At 38.3% G+C, this 17,269-nt stretch overlaps 1 protein-coding gene across 1 annotated transcript in view; it reads left to right on the top strand.

The window, feature by feature from the left end:
- LOC150086760 (uncharacterized) overlaps positions 1 to 17,269 on the top strand; it is a 429,070-nt gene that overhangs the window by 361,408 nt on the left and 50,393 nt on the right. The window contains exon 14 of the mRNA XM_090372247.1: positions 6,020 to 6,167. Within this exon, the coding sequence (XP_090228373.1) occupies positions 6,020 to 6,167 (148 nt within the window). The remainder of the gene's footprint in view (positions 1 to 6,019; positions 6,168 to 17,269) is intronic.

Genomic DNA, 17,269 nt, shown 5'->3' with positions numbered 1-17,269 from the left:
AATTAGAAACAAGCCAATTACGATATGCAACGTTCTTCTCTTGGACAGCCTTAGCACATTTATTGGAAAACCAACGTTTAGATAAAGGACGAGATTTTAAAGTGGAGTGTGGGATAAAGGATTCCATTCCTGCAAGAATAATTTCACTGACACGATCCGAGCAAACGTTGACATCAGACGTTTTAAAACAGTAATCAGACCAAGGAAAAGAAGAAAAGAAGTCTCGCAGGTCATCCCATTTTGCATTCTTGTAATGCCAAACAATACGAGGTTGGGAATAGCCATGAGATAAAGGTTCCATTGGAGAAGAGGCAATCACCAAGTTGTGATCTGAAGTGCCTAAAGGACCTCTCACTTCAACCTTGTACTTAGAAGGGTTGTTTGTGAGAAAAAGATCAAGCGTATTGGCTGTATGATTAGGATTGTCCGGTATTCTTGTAGGTAAATGAACAATCTGTGCTAGGTCATTAGTAATTGCAAAAGCCTCAGCATCTCGACCTGCTGGGTCGGTGTGACTAGAAAACGGAAGCCAGCTGGAGTTGTGAACGTTAAAATCACCAAGGAAAATTACCTCACTGTTAGGAAAGTTGGACTGGAGAAAGTCAAGTTGCAAAGAGAGGAAGTCAAAGAGCTCCAAGTGATTAGTGGAGTTGGGAGAATGGTAGAGACAACAGATGAATTTTACACAATGAGGTAAAGAGATTTTAAGCCAGAGAAGATCAAAGAGAGGAGATTCCAAATTGCCAAGTCTCTGACAGGGAATATCAGAATGGACATATGCACAAGTACCACCTTTGAGGCAAAAGGAATCATACAGCAAATAATTTGGACATCTGAGATGAGCAGTAGTTGAATCAACTGATAACTGAGATTCAGTCAGAAAAAGTACATGGGGTTTGGAAGACTGCAAGTGGAAATGGACATCGTTGAGATTAGAATTGAGACCACGTATATTTGTGAAATGAATTAGGAAGTCATTGGGAGGTTTAGATCTTTTCGCAGATAAGCTTGCTCTATTATTTTGACAATTCATGGTGTATTCAATAGTAAGAAAAAGTGGGTGGGACATGCTGTATGAAGTAATGAAATTTTTGGATATGGCGTACATTTTGCTGTCAGATGAACTAATGAGACATGTGGCAGAGAAGAAAAATGCATGGAATACATACAAATTAATGGGCGACATGGAAGCCTATGATAGATATAAGTTGGTCTGTAACCAAGTCACAAAGGAGATTAGGCAGGCAAAGGCAGACTATGAAAAATCTTTGGCAAAGGATGCAAAGAAAAACAGAAAAAAGCTCTTTACCTATTTAAACTCAAGAAGGAAAGGGATGAATCAGATTGGTCCACTGGATATTGATGGTTCAACAGTTGAGGATCCTGCTCAAGTGGCTAACAATCTAAATGAGTATTTTGCATCTACATTCACGCATGAGGAGTTATTCAGGAAGGAGAATGACGTAGGTAAAGTAGACATTGGTAGTGAGCTAGATGATTTTGTAATAACTGAGAGGAAAGTGGAGGAGAGATTGTTGAGGATAAACATAAAAAAGGCACCTGGGGTGGATGGGATCTATCCAGTTATATTAAAGGAGGCAGCAAAGGAAGTAAGCAAACCCCTAGCCATAATTATGAGAGCTTCTTTGGACTCAGGGGAGGTACCCATAGACTGGAGATGTGCAAATGTAACCCCAATTCACAAAGGAAAATCAAAGGCTGACACAAGTAATTATAGACCTGTTAGTTTAACTTCTGTTCCAGGAACATTAATGGAGGCACTGGTTGAAGAAGCACTGCAGGATCATCTAGACTAGAATTCAGTTATAGCTCAGATGCAGCATGGTTTTGTTAAGGGCAGGTCTTGCCTGACCAATTTGATTGGATACTATGATGTAGTCACAAAAGAACTGGATGTAGGGAATAACTTTGATATTATATATTTGGAACTTAGAAAGGCTTTTGATACTGTTGCACATGGAAGACTGCTGCACAAATTGGAGCAATGCGGCATTGGAGGCAAATTGCTGCTTTGGATAAGGGGATGGTTGAGTGGCAGAAGACAGAGAGTGGTAATCAATGGACACTGCTCAACGTGGACTAATGTTATTAGTGGAGTTCCTCAGGGTTCAGTGTTGGGTCCGTTGTTGTTTTCGGTGTTTATGAATGATATTGATGATGGTATATCAAGTTTAATGTCCAAGTTTGCAGATGATACAAAGGTTGGCAGGATTGTTAAGGACACTACTGACGCTATGCTGCTGCAACAGGATCTGGAAAGGTTGAACAGATGGGCTGAGAGGTGGCAAATGAAGTTTAACATTGACAAATGTAAAGTACTACATATGGGAAACAGTAACCCTAGAGCAACGTATCAACTCTGCGGTACTACACTGACAGTGGTGGAGAATGAAAAGGACCTGGGGGTAATTGTGCAGGCAGATATGAAGTTCTCTGAGCAGTGCAGACGAGCTGCAAGAGTAGCTCATGGTGTCTTGTCAATGATATACAGGAATTTTTCTAGCAGAGATAAGGAGGTGATTATTCCCTTGTATAAGGCAAGGGTCAGGCCACACCTTGAGTACTGTATACAGGTCTGGAGGCCTCATTTCAAGAAGGATGTAGAGCTGCTGGAATGAGTACAGAGAAGGGCAACAAGATTAGTGAATGGAACAAAGGATTGCTCTTATGAAGAAAGGCTTAAGTTTTGCAAATTACAGAGTCTGGAGACTAGGCACCGGCGAGGTGATCTTATAGAGGTGTATAAGGCTTTGAATGATGGTTTTAGCATGCTCAATGCCAATGGGATTCTTCCTCTCGCTCAGAATAATCACCTCAGAGGGCATAAATTCAAATTGAGGAAGGATGGATGTCGGATAGATGTGCGGAAATTTGCCTTTGGCCAGCGGGCGGTTGGTTGGTGGAACCGACTTCCATCATTTGTTGTTGAAGTTGATAGCCTAAACAAATTTAAGGCTCAACTGGACAGGTATTTCGAACGAACGGAGGGGTGAAAGAGTAGTGTGCTTTTTTTTTTCCTTTTTTTTTTTTTTTTTTTGGCTGATGCTGAATAAGCTTGCTTTCTTGCATCATATGCCTCTACTAATGCTAATGCATATCATGCAAGAAAGCAAGCTTATACAGCATCAGCCAAAAAAAAAAAACTTTCCCATTTCACCCATCACAAACATTTTAGTCACAAAGAATGGCAAAATTTGTATAAATATAATATAATTTGTATATAAATTCAGATATTTTTTGTTGTCAAAATTAATAGTAATAGTTGCAAAACAACAGAGAGAGAGAGAGAGAGAGAGATTATGCATAATTTCATTCACGGCAAAGGAACAGGTCATTAGCCCTATTGTATAGAGAGTGAATGCATTCAGTTACTTTAGTAATGTTTACTGATAAACTTATCATATTTTATTGTAATATTTAACAATATAAATAACATTAAAATTAGTATTAGACTTAGTTGAGGCATATCATGCAAGAAAGCAAGCTTATACAGCATCAGCCAAAAAAAAAAGAAAAGAAACATACCCATTTCACCAATCACAAATATTTTAGTCACAAAGAATATCAAAATTTGTATAAACAGTATATGATTTGTATATAAATTCAGATATTTTTGTTTTCAAAATTATAATTATATTAATAGTTGGGAAACAACAGAGAGAGAGAGAGAGAGCAAGTGGGAGTTTTATTGTGCATAATTTCATTCTCAGCAAAGGAACAGGTCATTAGCCCTAGTGTACAGAGAGTGAATGCCTTCATTCAGGTCACTCCAAATGTTTCTAATTCAGCCTTAAATTTATTTAAGCTATCTACTTCCACAACAACAGATGGAACTCTGTTCCAGCAATCAGCTACCTACTGGCTAATGGCAAACTTCACACATCTATTCTGCAACTGTCTTTCCTCTATTTGAATCTATGCCCCCCTCAGGTTCTTAATCTGAGCAAGCGGAAGTAACCTGTCAGCATTGAGCCTGCTCAAACCATTCAAGGCCTTATACACCTCGATCAGATCACCTCGCAGGTGCCTAGTCTCCCGATGCATGCAACTTGCAGAACTTAAGCCTCTCCTGGTAAGAGAACCCCTTTGTTCCTCTCACCACTCTTGTTGCCCTTCTCTGTATTCGTTCTAGTAACTCTACATCCTTCCTAAAATGAGACTTCCATACCTATATACAGTACTCAAGGTGTGGCCTGACCATTGCCTTATACAAAGAGATAATCACCTCCTTGTCTCTGCTAGCAAAATTCCTATATATCATTGACAAAATTCCATGACCTGCTCTGGCAGCCCGTCTGCACCTCAGAGAATTTCATATCTGACTGCACAATTACCGCCAGGTCTTTTCATTCTCCACCTCCCTGAGTGTAGTACCACACAGTTAGTACGTTTCTCTTAGGTTACTGCTACCCATATGGAGTACTTTGCATTTGTCAATGTTAAACTTCACTTGCCACTTCAAAGCCCATCTGCCTAACTTTTCTAGATCCTGTTGCAGTAGCATACTCTCTTTACTGTCATTAACAACCCTGCCTAACTTTGTATCATCTGCAAATTTGGACATTAAGCCTGATATACCTTCATCGATATAATTGATAAATACACAAAACAACAATGGGCCCAACACCGAACCCTTGGGGACTCCGCTAATAACATTAGTCCACGTAGAGCAGTGTCCATTTATTACCATGCTCTACTGTCTCTCACTCAACCATCCCTTTATCCGTTGCAGTAACTTGCCCTTAATGCCACGCCACTCCAAATTGTACAGCAGTCTTCCATGTAGAACAGTATCAAAAGCTTTCCTGAAATCCAAGTATAGGATATCAAAATTATTTTTTGTATCCAGTTCCTTTGTGACCACATTGTAGTATCCAATCAAATTGGTCAGACAAGACTTCCCCTTAACAAACCTGCTCTGTCTGACCTATTACTGCTGTCTTGTCTAGATGATCCTGTATGACCTCTTTAACCAGTGACTCCATTATTTTTCCCAGAACAGAAGTTAAATTAACAGGTCTATAATTATTTGTGTCACCCTTTGAACCCCCTTTGTGAATTGGGGATATATTTGCACATCTCCAGTCCATGGTGAACTCCCCTGACTCTAAGGATGCTCTCATAATTATGGCTAAGGGTTTGCTTACTTCCCTTGCTGCCTCCTCCTTTATAACTGGATAGATTCCATTCTGCCCCTGGTGCCTTTTTTTATGTTTAACTTCAACAATTTCTCCTCTACTTTGCTCTCAGTTATTACAATATCACTTATCTCCCTGTTAGAGTTTGATAAACATTTGGCATTCCTCTCCTTGAATAACTCATGTGTGAATGTAGATGCAGAATATTCATTCAGTGTATCAGCTACTTGAGCAGGATTATCAATAGTCGAACCATCTATGTTAAGTGGACCAATCTGATTCATCCCCTTCCTTCTAGAGTTTACATAAGTAAAGAACTCTTTGCTGTTTTTCTTTGTGTCCTTTGTCAAAGATTTCTCATAATCTGCCTTTGCCTGCCTAACCTCCTTTGTGACTTGATTACAGACTAGCTTATATCTGTTGTAGGCGTCTGTGTCGCCTGATAATTTATATGCATCCCATGCATTTTTCTTTTCTGCCACTAGTATCTCTACTGTCTCTCACTCAACCATCCCTTTATCCATTGCAGTAACTTGCCCTTAATGCCATACCGCTCCAATTTGTACAGCTGTCTTCCATAAACCTTAAACCTCATTAATTCATCCGACATCCATTTAGGCCTGAACCTTGAACAGTATTTCTTATTTGGTATGAAAAGCCTAGTAGCGTCCAATTTTAAGTCTCTGAAGGTATCCTGTTTAGAATTCACCTAATAACAAATGATTGTTATTAGGAAAGCATATGTGAATTCTTGTACCTGATTGAATTAATTCCATGTTGTTAACTGCTAGATCTGAATGTTTTATTAATATGTGTATAAATTGCAACAAATAGTCTCTTACATACATTTTAACATTTAGACAAGAAGCTCTGTCTGCTGCTATTAGTGAAAAAGATTCACATTTGGCAGTGCTGGAGATGTCTGGTATTAAAAATGCTAAAACAGCAGAGGAAGTTGATAGATTAAAGGCTGAGAAAAGGTGTCTTGTGGAAAAAATTAAGAGTGAGGTAGGTTTGTTACCAAATTAATTTCTGAATATTTTTATATAAATGCATTTAAGAATATACAAATAAAACAAAATAAATTCAGACCTACTTGTTAAAACATCTGAATTTTATTGATTAAGATTTGTTCGGCTCTTTTTATTTGTATTTATGCTTTGCTTTCATTTTATTATGTTACTGTAAAATAAATTTCCTGAAAAAGGGCTCAGTAGCTTGGAATCATAATCCTTAATTCTTAATGTTTTTGGTTATAACACAGCAATAGCCACAGCAATAAATATTTGACTATGTAATTAAAATAGCATAAAATCATAACATAAGGATTTACAATTTCCATTTCGGATTTACCATTTTCAGTGTACAGGCAACTCCTATAACACAGTACTTCTACAACACAGTTTTGCTCTAACAGGATTGATAAATTTCGGCAATCCTCGCACAACATGGTACTTATATAACACGGTTTCTCTCTGACATGGTTAAAAAATTGCACCAAACCTCACATAACACAGTATTTTTGAGCTTTTGTGTGCTGAAAACTCTGCTATTATGTTGGATTTAATTTTCAAATTTTCCATTCTTTTTTTGTAAATCCCCACTTTTGGCTCGCTAGTCATTATACAAAAAAAAATTATTGGGAAATCCCCATGTTAGGTTGTGTGCTATTGAACTTGTAGGGAAAAAAACTAGATTTCAAAGTTTTATTGCTATTGGATAACACACCAGGCCATCCAAAAATTTAACTCATCCAAATGTTGAAGTAATGTTCCTACCACCAAATACAACTTCTTTAATTTACCTTTAAAACTCATTACATCAGAAAATCATTACAATGGAATTTGGAAAAAACTGATTCGAATCTATTGAAGTGTTGGAGCCATAGAACATTTTTCAATTGTGGACTGTATCGGAATCATAGCTCTATCATTCAAAGTAGTAAAACCAATAGTCAATGTTAACTGCACGTTGGAAAAATGTATGGCCAGAGTCAGTTCATTCGGGAAATATGGTCGAACCGGCATAAAATGGAATCGGTACAATGGTAGAACTTGCTAAGTTGGTAGGAGGGGAAGGTTTTGATGATATGACTACTGAAGACGTTCAAGAATTACTGGTAGAAAAAGAGGCTGGCGAAGCGGATTTGGTGGAAATGGCATCAGAGGTAAACCAAAACAATTTAGAGGACAATAGCACAGATGAAAATTCTGAACTTCCAAAAAGTATATGGGAAGGCATAAACTTAGCCAAGCAGTTAGTATCTTATTTTTTAAATGCAGGTCCTTCAACTAAAAGGAGCACAAAGTTCAAAAGTGAGCTTCAAAAATGCTTAGCTTGATGCCATAAAATTTACAAAGATCTATCAAGCAAAAGCAAACAAACCTAGATTACTGATTTTTTAGAGAGAGCAGAAGAAAGTTGAGAAGGTAAAGATATTCTGCAACAGAGAAAATGTTTTCATTTGATTGTGATTAGCAGCGATAAAGAGGAAGAAAATTAAATGAACATATATTATCTGGCATATATGTATCACAGTGTGTAAGACTTTTGTTAAGTTATTACTATTTTTAATAAAAATTAACTTTCCGATAATTCGAAAAAAAATGGTGTATTTTTGTTAGCTTTTGGAACATAACCTCCCTTTTTGTACTAGTTCTTAGTTCCATATAACATGGTTTCGCACTACACGAGATTTTATAAAAACCTAACTACCGTGTTATACCAGGGTTACCTGTATATTGAAAATGGTAAATCCATAAAATCTACAAACTAAAATAAAATAGATACAGTAGGTCATCAGTTATCGGGAATAATTAATATCAGACCTCTTCTGGATAATCAAACATAAGGTAAAAGAAAAAGACTTTAAATATTGTGAAAAACAGATTTATTTAATTTAAAAAATAATAATAAAAACTTATACATAAAAATTTGCACATTTACATATCTATGTATATTCAGATAGGTATTTTACTGAAAATTTTATTTATAATATGTAAAAAAAAATACTATGTAAATAGTACATATAAAATAATATGTAGGAAAAAATTTTAATTTAAAGTAATTTTTTAAAATAATGTTTGATCATTTTTTGTTTCATTTGTTGTGGCCTTTTTTTTTTTTTTCTCCTACTAAATCTCAAGTTCCTTAACAACATCACTTTGATTATATCGCATTCTTCCTGTTTTTCTGCCCATTTTAGTGCTGTTTCTTTTTGTTGACATTTTAATGTAAAAAACTGAGAAAAATAATAAATTGCACAGTTTTGGGTTGATATTATTCTTACCAAATCTGGAGCTAAACTAAACATAACATGAAATGAAGAGAACAAAATATGCCATGGAAAATTGGGTACATGGAAGGAAATGACTAAATTCTATCACTTATGGTTTCCTAATCCAACATTTCACCAGATATACAAAGTAAAAGAACAGCTAGAAATATTCTTGTAACATAATAAAAATTTGTTTCAAATACTACCATTAATAAAAAAAAAAAAAAAGAAGAAAAATCAGCCTTTCAAATTATTCCAGATAACCGACATTCTACTGCATATAAATGAGCAGCAGCCCTAGAGAGCAAGTTGCTGGGGACTTCAAGAGCTGCTGGGAGTCATCATGGAACAAGTAAATACATGGGCTGTGTTGGGGTAACTAAGAGTAAGAACAAGTGCATATATACTTGCATGTACACTAATGCTAGAAGTATAGTAAATAAAATTGATGAATTTGAATTGCTGATCAAGACATCAAAGGCAGATATTGTTGGAATATCAGAGACATGGTGTCACACAGATATAAACAGTGCAGAATTGAAATTTGGAGTACAATGTGTACAGAAAGGACAGACAGGGTAGGAAGGGAGGAGGGGTTATGCTGTTAGTTAAGAAACATATAAAATCTGAGGAAGTGCACCCAGTTGACATGGGTGGACAGTGCAATGTTGAGTCTGTTTGGTGTGACATAAACACTGGGAAAGGGAAAATAAGAGTAGAAGTGTGTTATATAGGCCTAATGACTCTGATGAGTACAACAAACAGTTGTGCAGAGAAATAGAATGGGCCAGTAAATTAGAATGTCTCATAATGGGGGATTTTAACTTTCCAGATATTGACTGGAACATGTGGGTTGGTCATTTGCATGCTAGCAAGATTTTTGTTGATTTATTGGAGGATTGTTGTCTACAGCAACGTGTTCGAGGGGCAACCAGAGGGAGAAGTACCCTTGATCTGATTATTAGCAGTGATTATTCGTGCATTAAGAATTTGCAGATAAAGGAACCACTAGGTGACAGTGATCACAGTGTACTGATGTGGGATTTACTTAAAGATGTAACTACCATCAAGGGTAAAGGGATGGGTTTTTGTTTTCGTAAAGGTGACTACAGTGGTCTCAGACATTTTTTAAATTCTGTACAGTGGGATCAACTGATGATGTTACCAATGGTGAATTCTAAATGGGAAACCTTTCCTAATAACAAACATTCATTATTAGGTGAATTCTAAACAGGATGCCTTCAGCAACTTAATCTTGGAGGCTCCTAGGCTTTTCATACCAAATAAGAAATACTGTTCAAGGTTCACACCTAAATGGATGTCGGATGAATTAATGAGGCTCATGGCAGAAAAGAAAAATGCATGGGATGCATATAAATTATCAGGCGACACAGAAGCCTACAGCAGGTATAAGCTAGTCTGTAATCAAGTCACAAACGAGGTTAGGCAGGTGAAGGCAGATTATGAGAAATCTTTGGCAGAGGACACAAAGAAAAACACCAAAGAGTTCTTTACTTATGTAAACTCTAGAAGGAAGGGGCTGAATCAGATTGGTCCACTTAACGTAGATGGTCCAACTATTGATGATCCTACTCAAGTAGCTGATAAACTGAATGAGTATTTTGCATTTACATTCACAAATGAGGAGTTATCAAGGAGAGGAATGCCAGAAGTTTATCAAACTCTAACAGGGATATAAGTGATTTTGTAATAACTGAGAGTAAAGTGGGGGAGAAATTGTTGAAGTTAAACGTAAAAAAGGCACCTGGGGCAGATTGGATCTATCCAGTTATAATGAAGGAGGCAGCAAGGGAAGTAAGCAAACCCTTAGCCATAATTATGAGAGCATCCTTAGAGTCAGGGGCGGTCACCATGGACTAGAGACGTGCAAATGCATCCCCAATTCACAAAGGGGGGGTTCAAAGGATGACACAAATAATAATAGACCTGTTAATTTAACTTCTGTTCTGGGAAAAATAATGGAGTCACTGGTTAAAGAGGTCATACAAGATCATCTAGACAAGACAGCAGTAATAGTTCAGACACAGCTTGGGTTTGTTAAGGGGAAGTCTTGTCTGAACAATTTGATTGGATACTGCGATGCGGTCACAAAGGAACTGGATGAAAAAATAATTTTGATATCATATACTTGGATTTCAGGAAAGCTTTTGACACTGTTGCCCATGGAAGATTGCTGTACAAATTCGAGTGGTATGGCATTAAGGGCAAGCTACTGCAATGGATAAAGGGATGGTTGAGTGGGAAATGGCAGAGAGTGGTAATAAATGGACACTGCTCTACGTAGACTAATGTTATTAGTGGAGTCACCAAGGGTTTGGTGTTGGGCCCATTGTTGTCTTGTGCATTTATCAATGATATCGATGAAGGTATATCAGACTTAATGTCCAAGTTTGCAGATGATACAAAGGTTGGCAGAGTTGTTAATGACAATAAAGACAGTATGCTACTGCAACAGGATCTAGAAAAGTTAGGCAGATGGGCTGAGAAGTGGCAACTGAAGTTTAACATTGACAAATGCAAAGTACTCCATATGGGTAGCAGTAACCCAGGAGAAACATACCAACTGTGTGAAACTACACCCAGGGAGGTGGAGAGTGAAAAAGACCTGGGGGTAATTGTGCAGTCAGATATGAAATTCTCTGAACAGTGCAGACAGGCTGCCAGAGCAGGCCATGACGTTTTGTCAATGATATATAGGAATTTTGCTAGCAGAGACAAGAAGGTGATTATCCCTTTGTATAAGGCAATGGTCAGGCCACACCTTGAATACTGCATACAGGTCTGGCGGCCTCATTTTAGGAAGAATGTAGAGTTGCTAGAACTAGTACAGAGAAGGGCAACAAGAGTGGTGAGAGGAACAAAGGGGTTCTCTTACCAGGAGAGGCTTAAGTTCTGCAAGCTGCATGCATCTGGAGGCTTGGTGCCTGCGGGGTGATCTGATCGAGGTGTATAAGGCCCTTGAATTGGTGAGCAGGCTCAATGCTGACAGGATACTTCCGCTTGCTCAGATTAAGATCCTGAGGGGGCATAGATTCAAATAGAGGAAAGACAGTTGTAGAATAGATGTGCGGAAGTTTTCCTTTAGCCAGCGGGTAGTTGATTGGTGGAAAAGACTTCCATCTGTTGTTGTGGAAGTTAATAGCTTAAATAAATTTAAGGCTGAACTAGACAAATATTTGGAGTGACTGGATGGGTGAAATGGGAAGGTGGCTTTTTTTTGGCTGATACTGTATAAGCTTGCTTTCTTGCATGATATGCCTCAACTAATGCCAATGCTAAAACTGTACATAAATAAATAAAAAAGATGTACCACTATACCCTAAATCAGAACAACTATTTGTGTCCATAGAGACGAGGATCTTGGAAAGAGAGAGAAAGGTTAGTGCAAATTGTAGGTATGTAATAACGTGCTCCATATTGTCATGTGGTCTTACGTGTAATGAGATAAGGTGGAGCGAGCCATATTCACATGATATGTATTCAAGGAAGAAGTAGACAACCTTTTGGAGTGAATGGATGGATGAAATGGAGTGTTTTTTTTTCAGCTAATGCTATTTCAGCTTGCTTTCTTGCATCATATACCGCTGCTAATGCCTGAGTACAGGCAGCAGTAGGAGTGCAAAGTGAGTTCATCTTAGTGACTGTAATATGAGTGTTTCTGACAGTAACCCACCCAAGAGGTGTCATTAAGACACTCAATCACTCACTCACCTTAAAATATCTAGGGTTGCCTTGAGTTCTGGGCAAATGAGTGTAAGACTGTTAAATCAGAATTATATAGATGTTCTATTAAGATAATTAAAAACAAAGCTATGATGCTCACTGAGTTTTACATTTGTACATTAATATATAGAAATGAAGTGGAATTTACCTCAATGCTTTTTTGTAGAATACTTCAACACAACACACTCCTGAATTCAATTGGACATAAAATTATTTCTTAATGGTTTCCTTCCCTCAAAGACATATGAATGGTCCGATGTATCTGCTATCAATAGCTAAGGTCCCCCAACCCAATCACCAACACACAATGTTGCGTGTTGGTGGTTTGAAGGAAGAAAGCTATTAAAAAATAATTTTACGTCTGATTGCATTCAGGAGCATGTTGTGTTGAAGTATTCTACAAAAAAAGCATTGAGGTAAATTCCTCTTTATTTCTTTATATAGATGTTCTGTTTTCCTGCGACGAGTTTGAGTGATCCACAGCAGAGTGAGAACACTGGGCATTGATCTGTAAAAAATCAAGTGTGTGGTTATTTCTTCTGTTGTGGCTTGGATCTATAATCAGTTTTTAACTGAAGGATTCTCCTAGTGCTTTCAGCTAGACATTGCATGAATCATTTCTGATTGAGTGGTCAGATTGCAACTTGGTGCCTTTACAGTTGGAACAGATCGGTGTTGGTCCTTATTGATGCAATCCTTGAATTCATGGCCATGCATGTTTTCTTTCTGTAAGCAGGTATATTTATTGTGGTTGAACTTGAGACACTTAAAACACTTTGGAATTGGAAAGTGCTCTCTGAATCTGACTGCTTCAGCCGATGTATATGCAATTTTGAGATTTTAAGGCATTCTTCGGTGCAGTATATCTTCTTTGATTTTACCTTGTAAATAATACTGCTAATTTTACAAGTTTGGGGGTTGAGTAACCAAGGGTGAATCGAGGGTGAGTCACCAAGGATGGCAATGAATATATAGATGTGCTTTTTGTAAATTTTGAGGTTCGTTTCACAAAATTATAAGTCCAGATAGCTCGCAGTATTTTCTCATAGAGTTACTATATGGAGAATGTAGGAAAAATTCAGACGTTAATAACTCTACAACAGTTAGTGCAACAGTGAGTAGGAACGACAAGTTTTGTCGTGGAGTAATTTAAGCTGTCCTTGAAGGTGGTATTCTTAGTTTTTAGAAAGATGCAGTTTTTTGAAAGTTATAAATGATGGATGAAATCCTATGTTAAGCTGTGGAGAATAGCTCCATAGCCATATCTGGAAAAATAATGACAATAGAAAGATAAAAATTTAGCATTAGCATTAGCATTAGTAGAGGCATTTGATGTAAGAAAGCAAGCTTATGCAGCATCAGCCAAAAAAAAAAAAAAACCACTTCCACTTCACCCCTCTGTTCATTCAAAATACCTGTCCAGCTGAGCCTTAAACTTATTTAGGCTATCAACCTCCACCACAAGGGATGGAAGTCTGTTCCACCAACCAACCACCCGCTGGCTAAAGGCAAATTTCCGCACGTCTATCCTACATCTGTCTTTCCTCAATTTGAATTTATGCCCTCTCAGGTGATTTTTTTGAGCTAGAGGAAGAATCCCATCAGCAGTGAGCATGCTTAAACCATTCAAGGCTTTATACACCTCTATCAGATCACCTCGCTGGTGCCTAGTCTCCAGACACTGTAATTTGCAAAACTTAAGCCTTTCTTCGTAAGAGCACCCCTTTGTTCCATTCACTAATCTTGTTGCCCTTCTCTGTACTCGTTCCAGCAGCTCTACATCCTTCTTGAAATGAGGCCTCCAGACCTGTATACAGTACTCTAGGTGTGGCCTGACCATTGCCTTATACAATGGAATAATCACCTCCTTATCCCTGCTGGAAAAATTCCTGTATATCATTGACAATACTCCATGAGCTACTCTTGCAGCCCATCTGCACTGCTCAGAGAACTTCATATCTGCCTCCACAACCACCCCCAAGTCCCTTTCATTCTCTACCACTGTCAGTGTAGTATCACAGAGTTGATACGTTGCTCTGGGGTTGCTGTTTCCCATGTGTAGTACTTGACATTTGTCAATGTTAAACTTCATTTGCCACCTCTCAGCCCATCTGCTCAACCTTTCCAGATCCTGTTGCAGCAGCATAGTGTCAGTAGTGTCCTTGACAACCCTGCCAGCCTTTGTATCGTCTGCAAACGTGGACATTAAGCTTGATATACCATCATCAATATCATTTATAAATACAGAAAACAATAATGGACCCAACACTGAGCCCTGAGGGACTCCACTAATAACATTAGTCCACGATGAGCAGTGTCCATTGATTACCACTCTCTGTCTTCTCCCCCTCAACCACCCCTTTATCCATAGCAGCAATTTTCCTCCAATGTCACACTGCTCCAATTTGTGTAGCAGTCTTCCATGTGCAACAGTATCAAAAGCCTTTCTAAGATCCAAGTATATAATATCAAAGTTATTCCCTGCATCCAGTTCTTTTGTGACTGCATCATAGTATCCAATCAAGTTGGTCAGGCAAGACTTCCCCTTAACAAAACCATGCTGTGTCTGAGCTATAACTGAAGTCTTGTCTAAATGATCCTGCAGTGCTTCTTTAACCAGTGCCTCCATTAATTTTCCTGGAACAGAAGTTAAGCTCACAGGTCTATAATTACTTGTGTCAGCCTTTGATCTTCCTTTGTGAATTGGGGTCATATTTGCACATTTCCAGTCTATGGGTACCTCCCCTGAGTCCAAGGAAGCTCTCATAATTATGGCTAAGGGTTTGCTTACCTCCTTTGCTGCCTCCTTTAATATAACTGGATAGATCCCATCCACCCCGGGTGCCTTTCTTGTGTTTATCTTCAACAGTTTCTCCTCCACTTTACTCCCAGTTATTTCAAGATTCTGTAGCTTACTGCTAGAGTTGAATACACCTCTGGCATTCCCCTTGCTGAATAACTCCTCATGTGTGAATGTCGATGCAAAATATTCATTTAGTTTGTTAGCTGCCTGAGCAGGATCATCAACAGTTGACCCATCAATATCAAGTGGACCAATCTGATTCATCCCCTTCCGTCTAGAGTTCGCATAAGTAAAGAACTCTTTGCATCCCTTGCCAAGGATTTCTCGTAATCTGCCTTCGCCTGCCTAACCTCCTTTGTAACTTGGTTGCATATCAACTTGTATCTATCATAGGCTTCTGTGTCATGTGTTAATTTGTAAGTATCCCATGCATTTTTCTTCTCTGCCATATGCCTCATTAGTTCATCTGACATCCATTTTGGCCTAAACCTTGAACAATATTTCTTAGTTGGTATGTAAAGCCTAGTAGCTTCCAAGATAAGTTCTTTGAATGCTTCCCATTTTGAATTTGCTGTTGGTAACATCATCAGTTGGTCCCACTGTATAGAATTTAAATACTGTCTCAGTCCATCGTAGTCGCCTTTACGGAAGCAATAACCCTTCCCTTTACCCCTAATGGTAGTTACCTCTTTGAGTAAATCCCACTTCAGCACACTGTGATCACTGCCACCTAGTGGTTCATTTATCTGCAGATTCTTAATGCATGAAGAATCACTGCTGATAATCAAATCAAGAGTATTACTCCCTCTAGTTGCCTCCCGAACATGCTGATGTAGAAAACAATCATCCAATAAATCCACTAAAGCCCTGCTAGTGTGTGAGTAACCAGCCCCCAAATTCCAGTCAATATCTGGGAAATTAAAATCTCCCATTATAAGACTCTCTGATTTACTGGCCCACTCTAATTCCCTGTACAGTTCCTTATTATACTCATCAGAGTCATTAGGCCTATAGCACACTCCTACTCTCAATTTTGATCTCCCAATGCTTATGTCACACCAAACTGACTCAACACTGCACTGTCCAGCGATGTCGACTGGCTTCACTTCCTTGGTTTTTATGTGTTTCTTAACTAATAGCATAACCCCTCCCCCCTTCCTATCCTGTCTATCCTTTCTGTAGACGTTGTACTCCCCAAATTGCAGTTCTGCATCCCTTATATCTGTGTGACACCACGTCTCTGATATCCCAACAATATCTGCCTTTGATGTTTTGAGCAATACCTCAAATTCATCAAATTTATTTACTAAACTCCTAGCATTGATGTACACGCAAGTATACCTGCACCTGTTTCTATTCTTAGCTACCCTAACACAACCCATGTGTTTACTTGTACCGCAATGGCTCCCAGCAGTCTCTGAAATACCATGCATCTTGTTTTTCAGGCTTCTGCTCATTCTAATAGAAGCAGTGCAAGAATCTCTTTCACCTCTGCCAGTGGCTACTGTCAATCTATTGGTCTTTGTCTCCCCCCAAGCTAGAGGGGTGTGGTGCCTCGTAGGGTGTGGTGTCAAACACCAGTGCCTGGTTGCTATATTGCTCTGTGTTTGAGAATTTTTATATTCAGTTTTAACACGAGGAGTCTCTTTTAGGAAAAGAGACTCCTCATCAGGCTCCTAAATTTGGTACTTTTCTCATAATTTCAATTTCAATAGATACCAAAAATTCAGCTACCAAAAATTCATAATGGCAAAAAATTCAAGATGGTGGCACCACATTGTTGGTGGACTATTTCACTTCTGTAGCTGACAGTACACTAAAATACAAGAAGACAAAAGCACAAAATCTGTGTTTCTCCACTTTTAAGGTACTGCTAGTATTCCTAACCCAGTCAAAACCCAAATATTTAGCGCAGCTGAGTCAGAAATAAGTTGACCAGCTTCACCAACAATCACACACTGCAGCGACATGGTAGTCAAGGACTGTAGTAACACTGTCAGCATTGAACAGTAAATACTTGGCCATCCTGACAGTTACAACTGTGAAAAACTCACCACAGATAGAAAAACTTGTTTTGTTAGGAATCACATCCAGTATTTGGCATGTGTTAAAACTGAATATAAAAATTCTCAAACACAGAGCAATATAGCAACCAGCCACTGGTGTTTGGCACCACACCCTACGTCTATGAAACATCAAGTGAAAAGTGTGGTACCTGTCTAACAGCACCAGGAGTTTCCTCCATCTCTGCACTATGTGAAACATCAGTGTAAAGTGTGTTAGTTG

Source organism: Mastigoproctus giganteus, chromosome 4, assembly GCF_048544385.1.
Source record: "Mastigoproctus giganteus isolate SK-2022 chromosome 4, ASM4854438v1, whole genome shotgun sequence".
Classification (NCBI taxonomy): domain Eukaryota; kingdom Metazoa; phylum Arthropoda; class Arachnida; order Uropygi; family Thelyphonidae; genus Mastigoproctus; species Mastigoproctus giganteus.
Note: the sequence above shows the minus strand (reverse complement) of the source record. Positions and strands in the feature narration are given on the sequence as shown.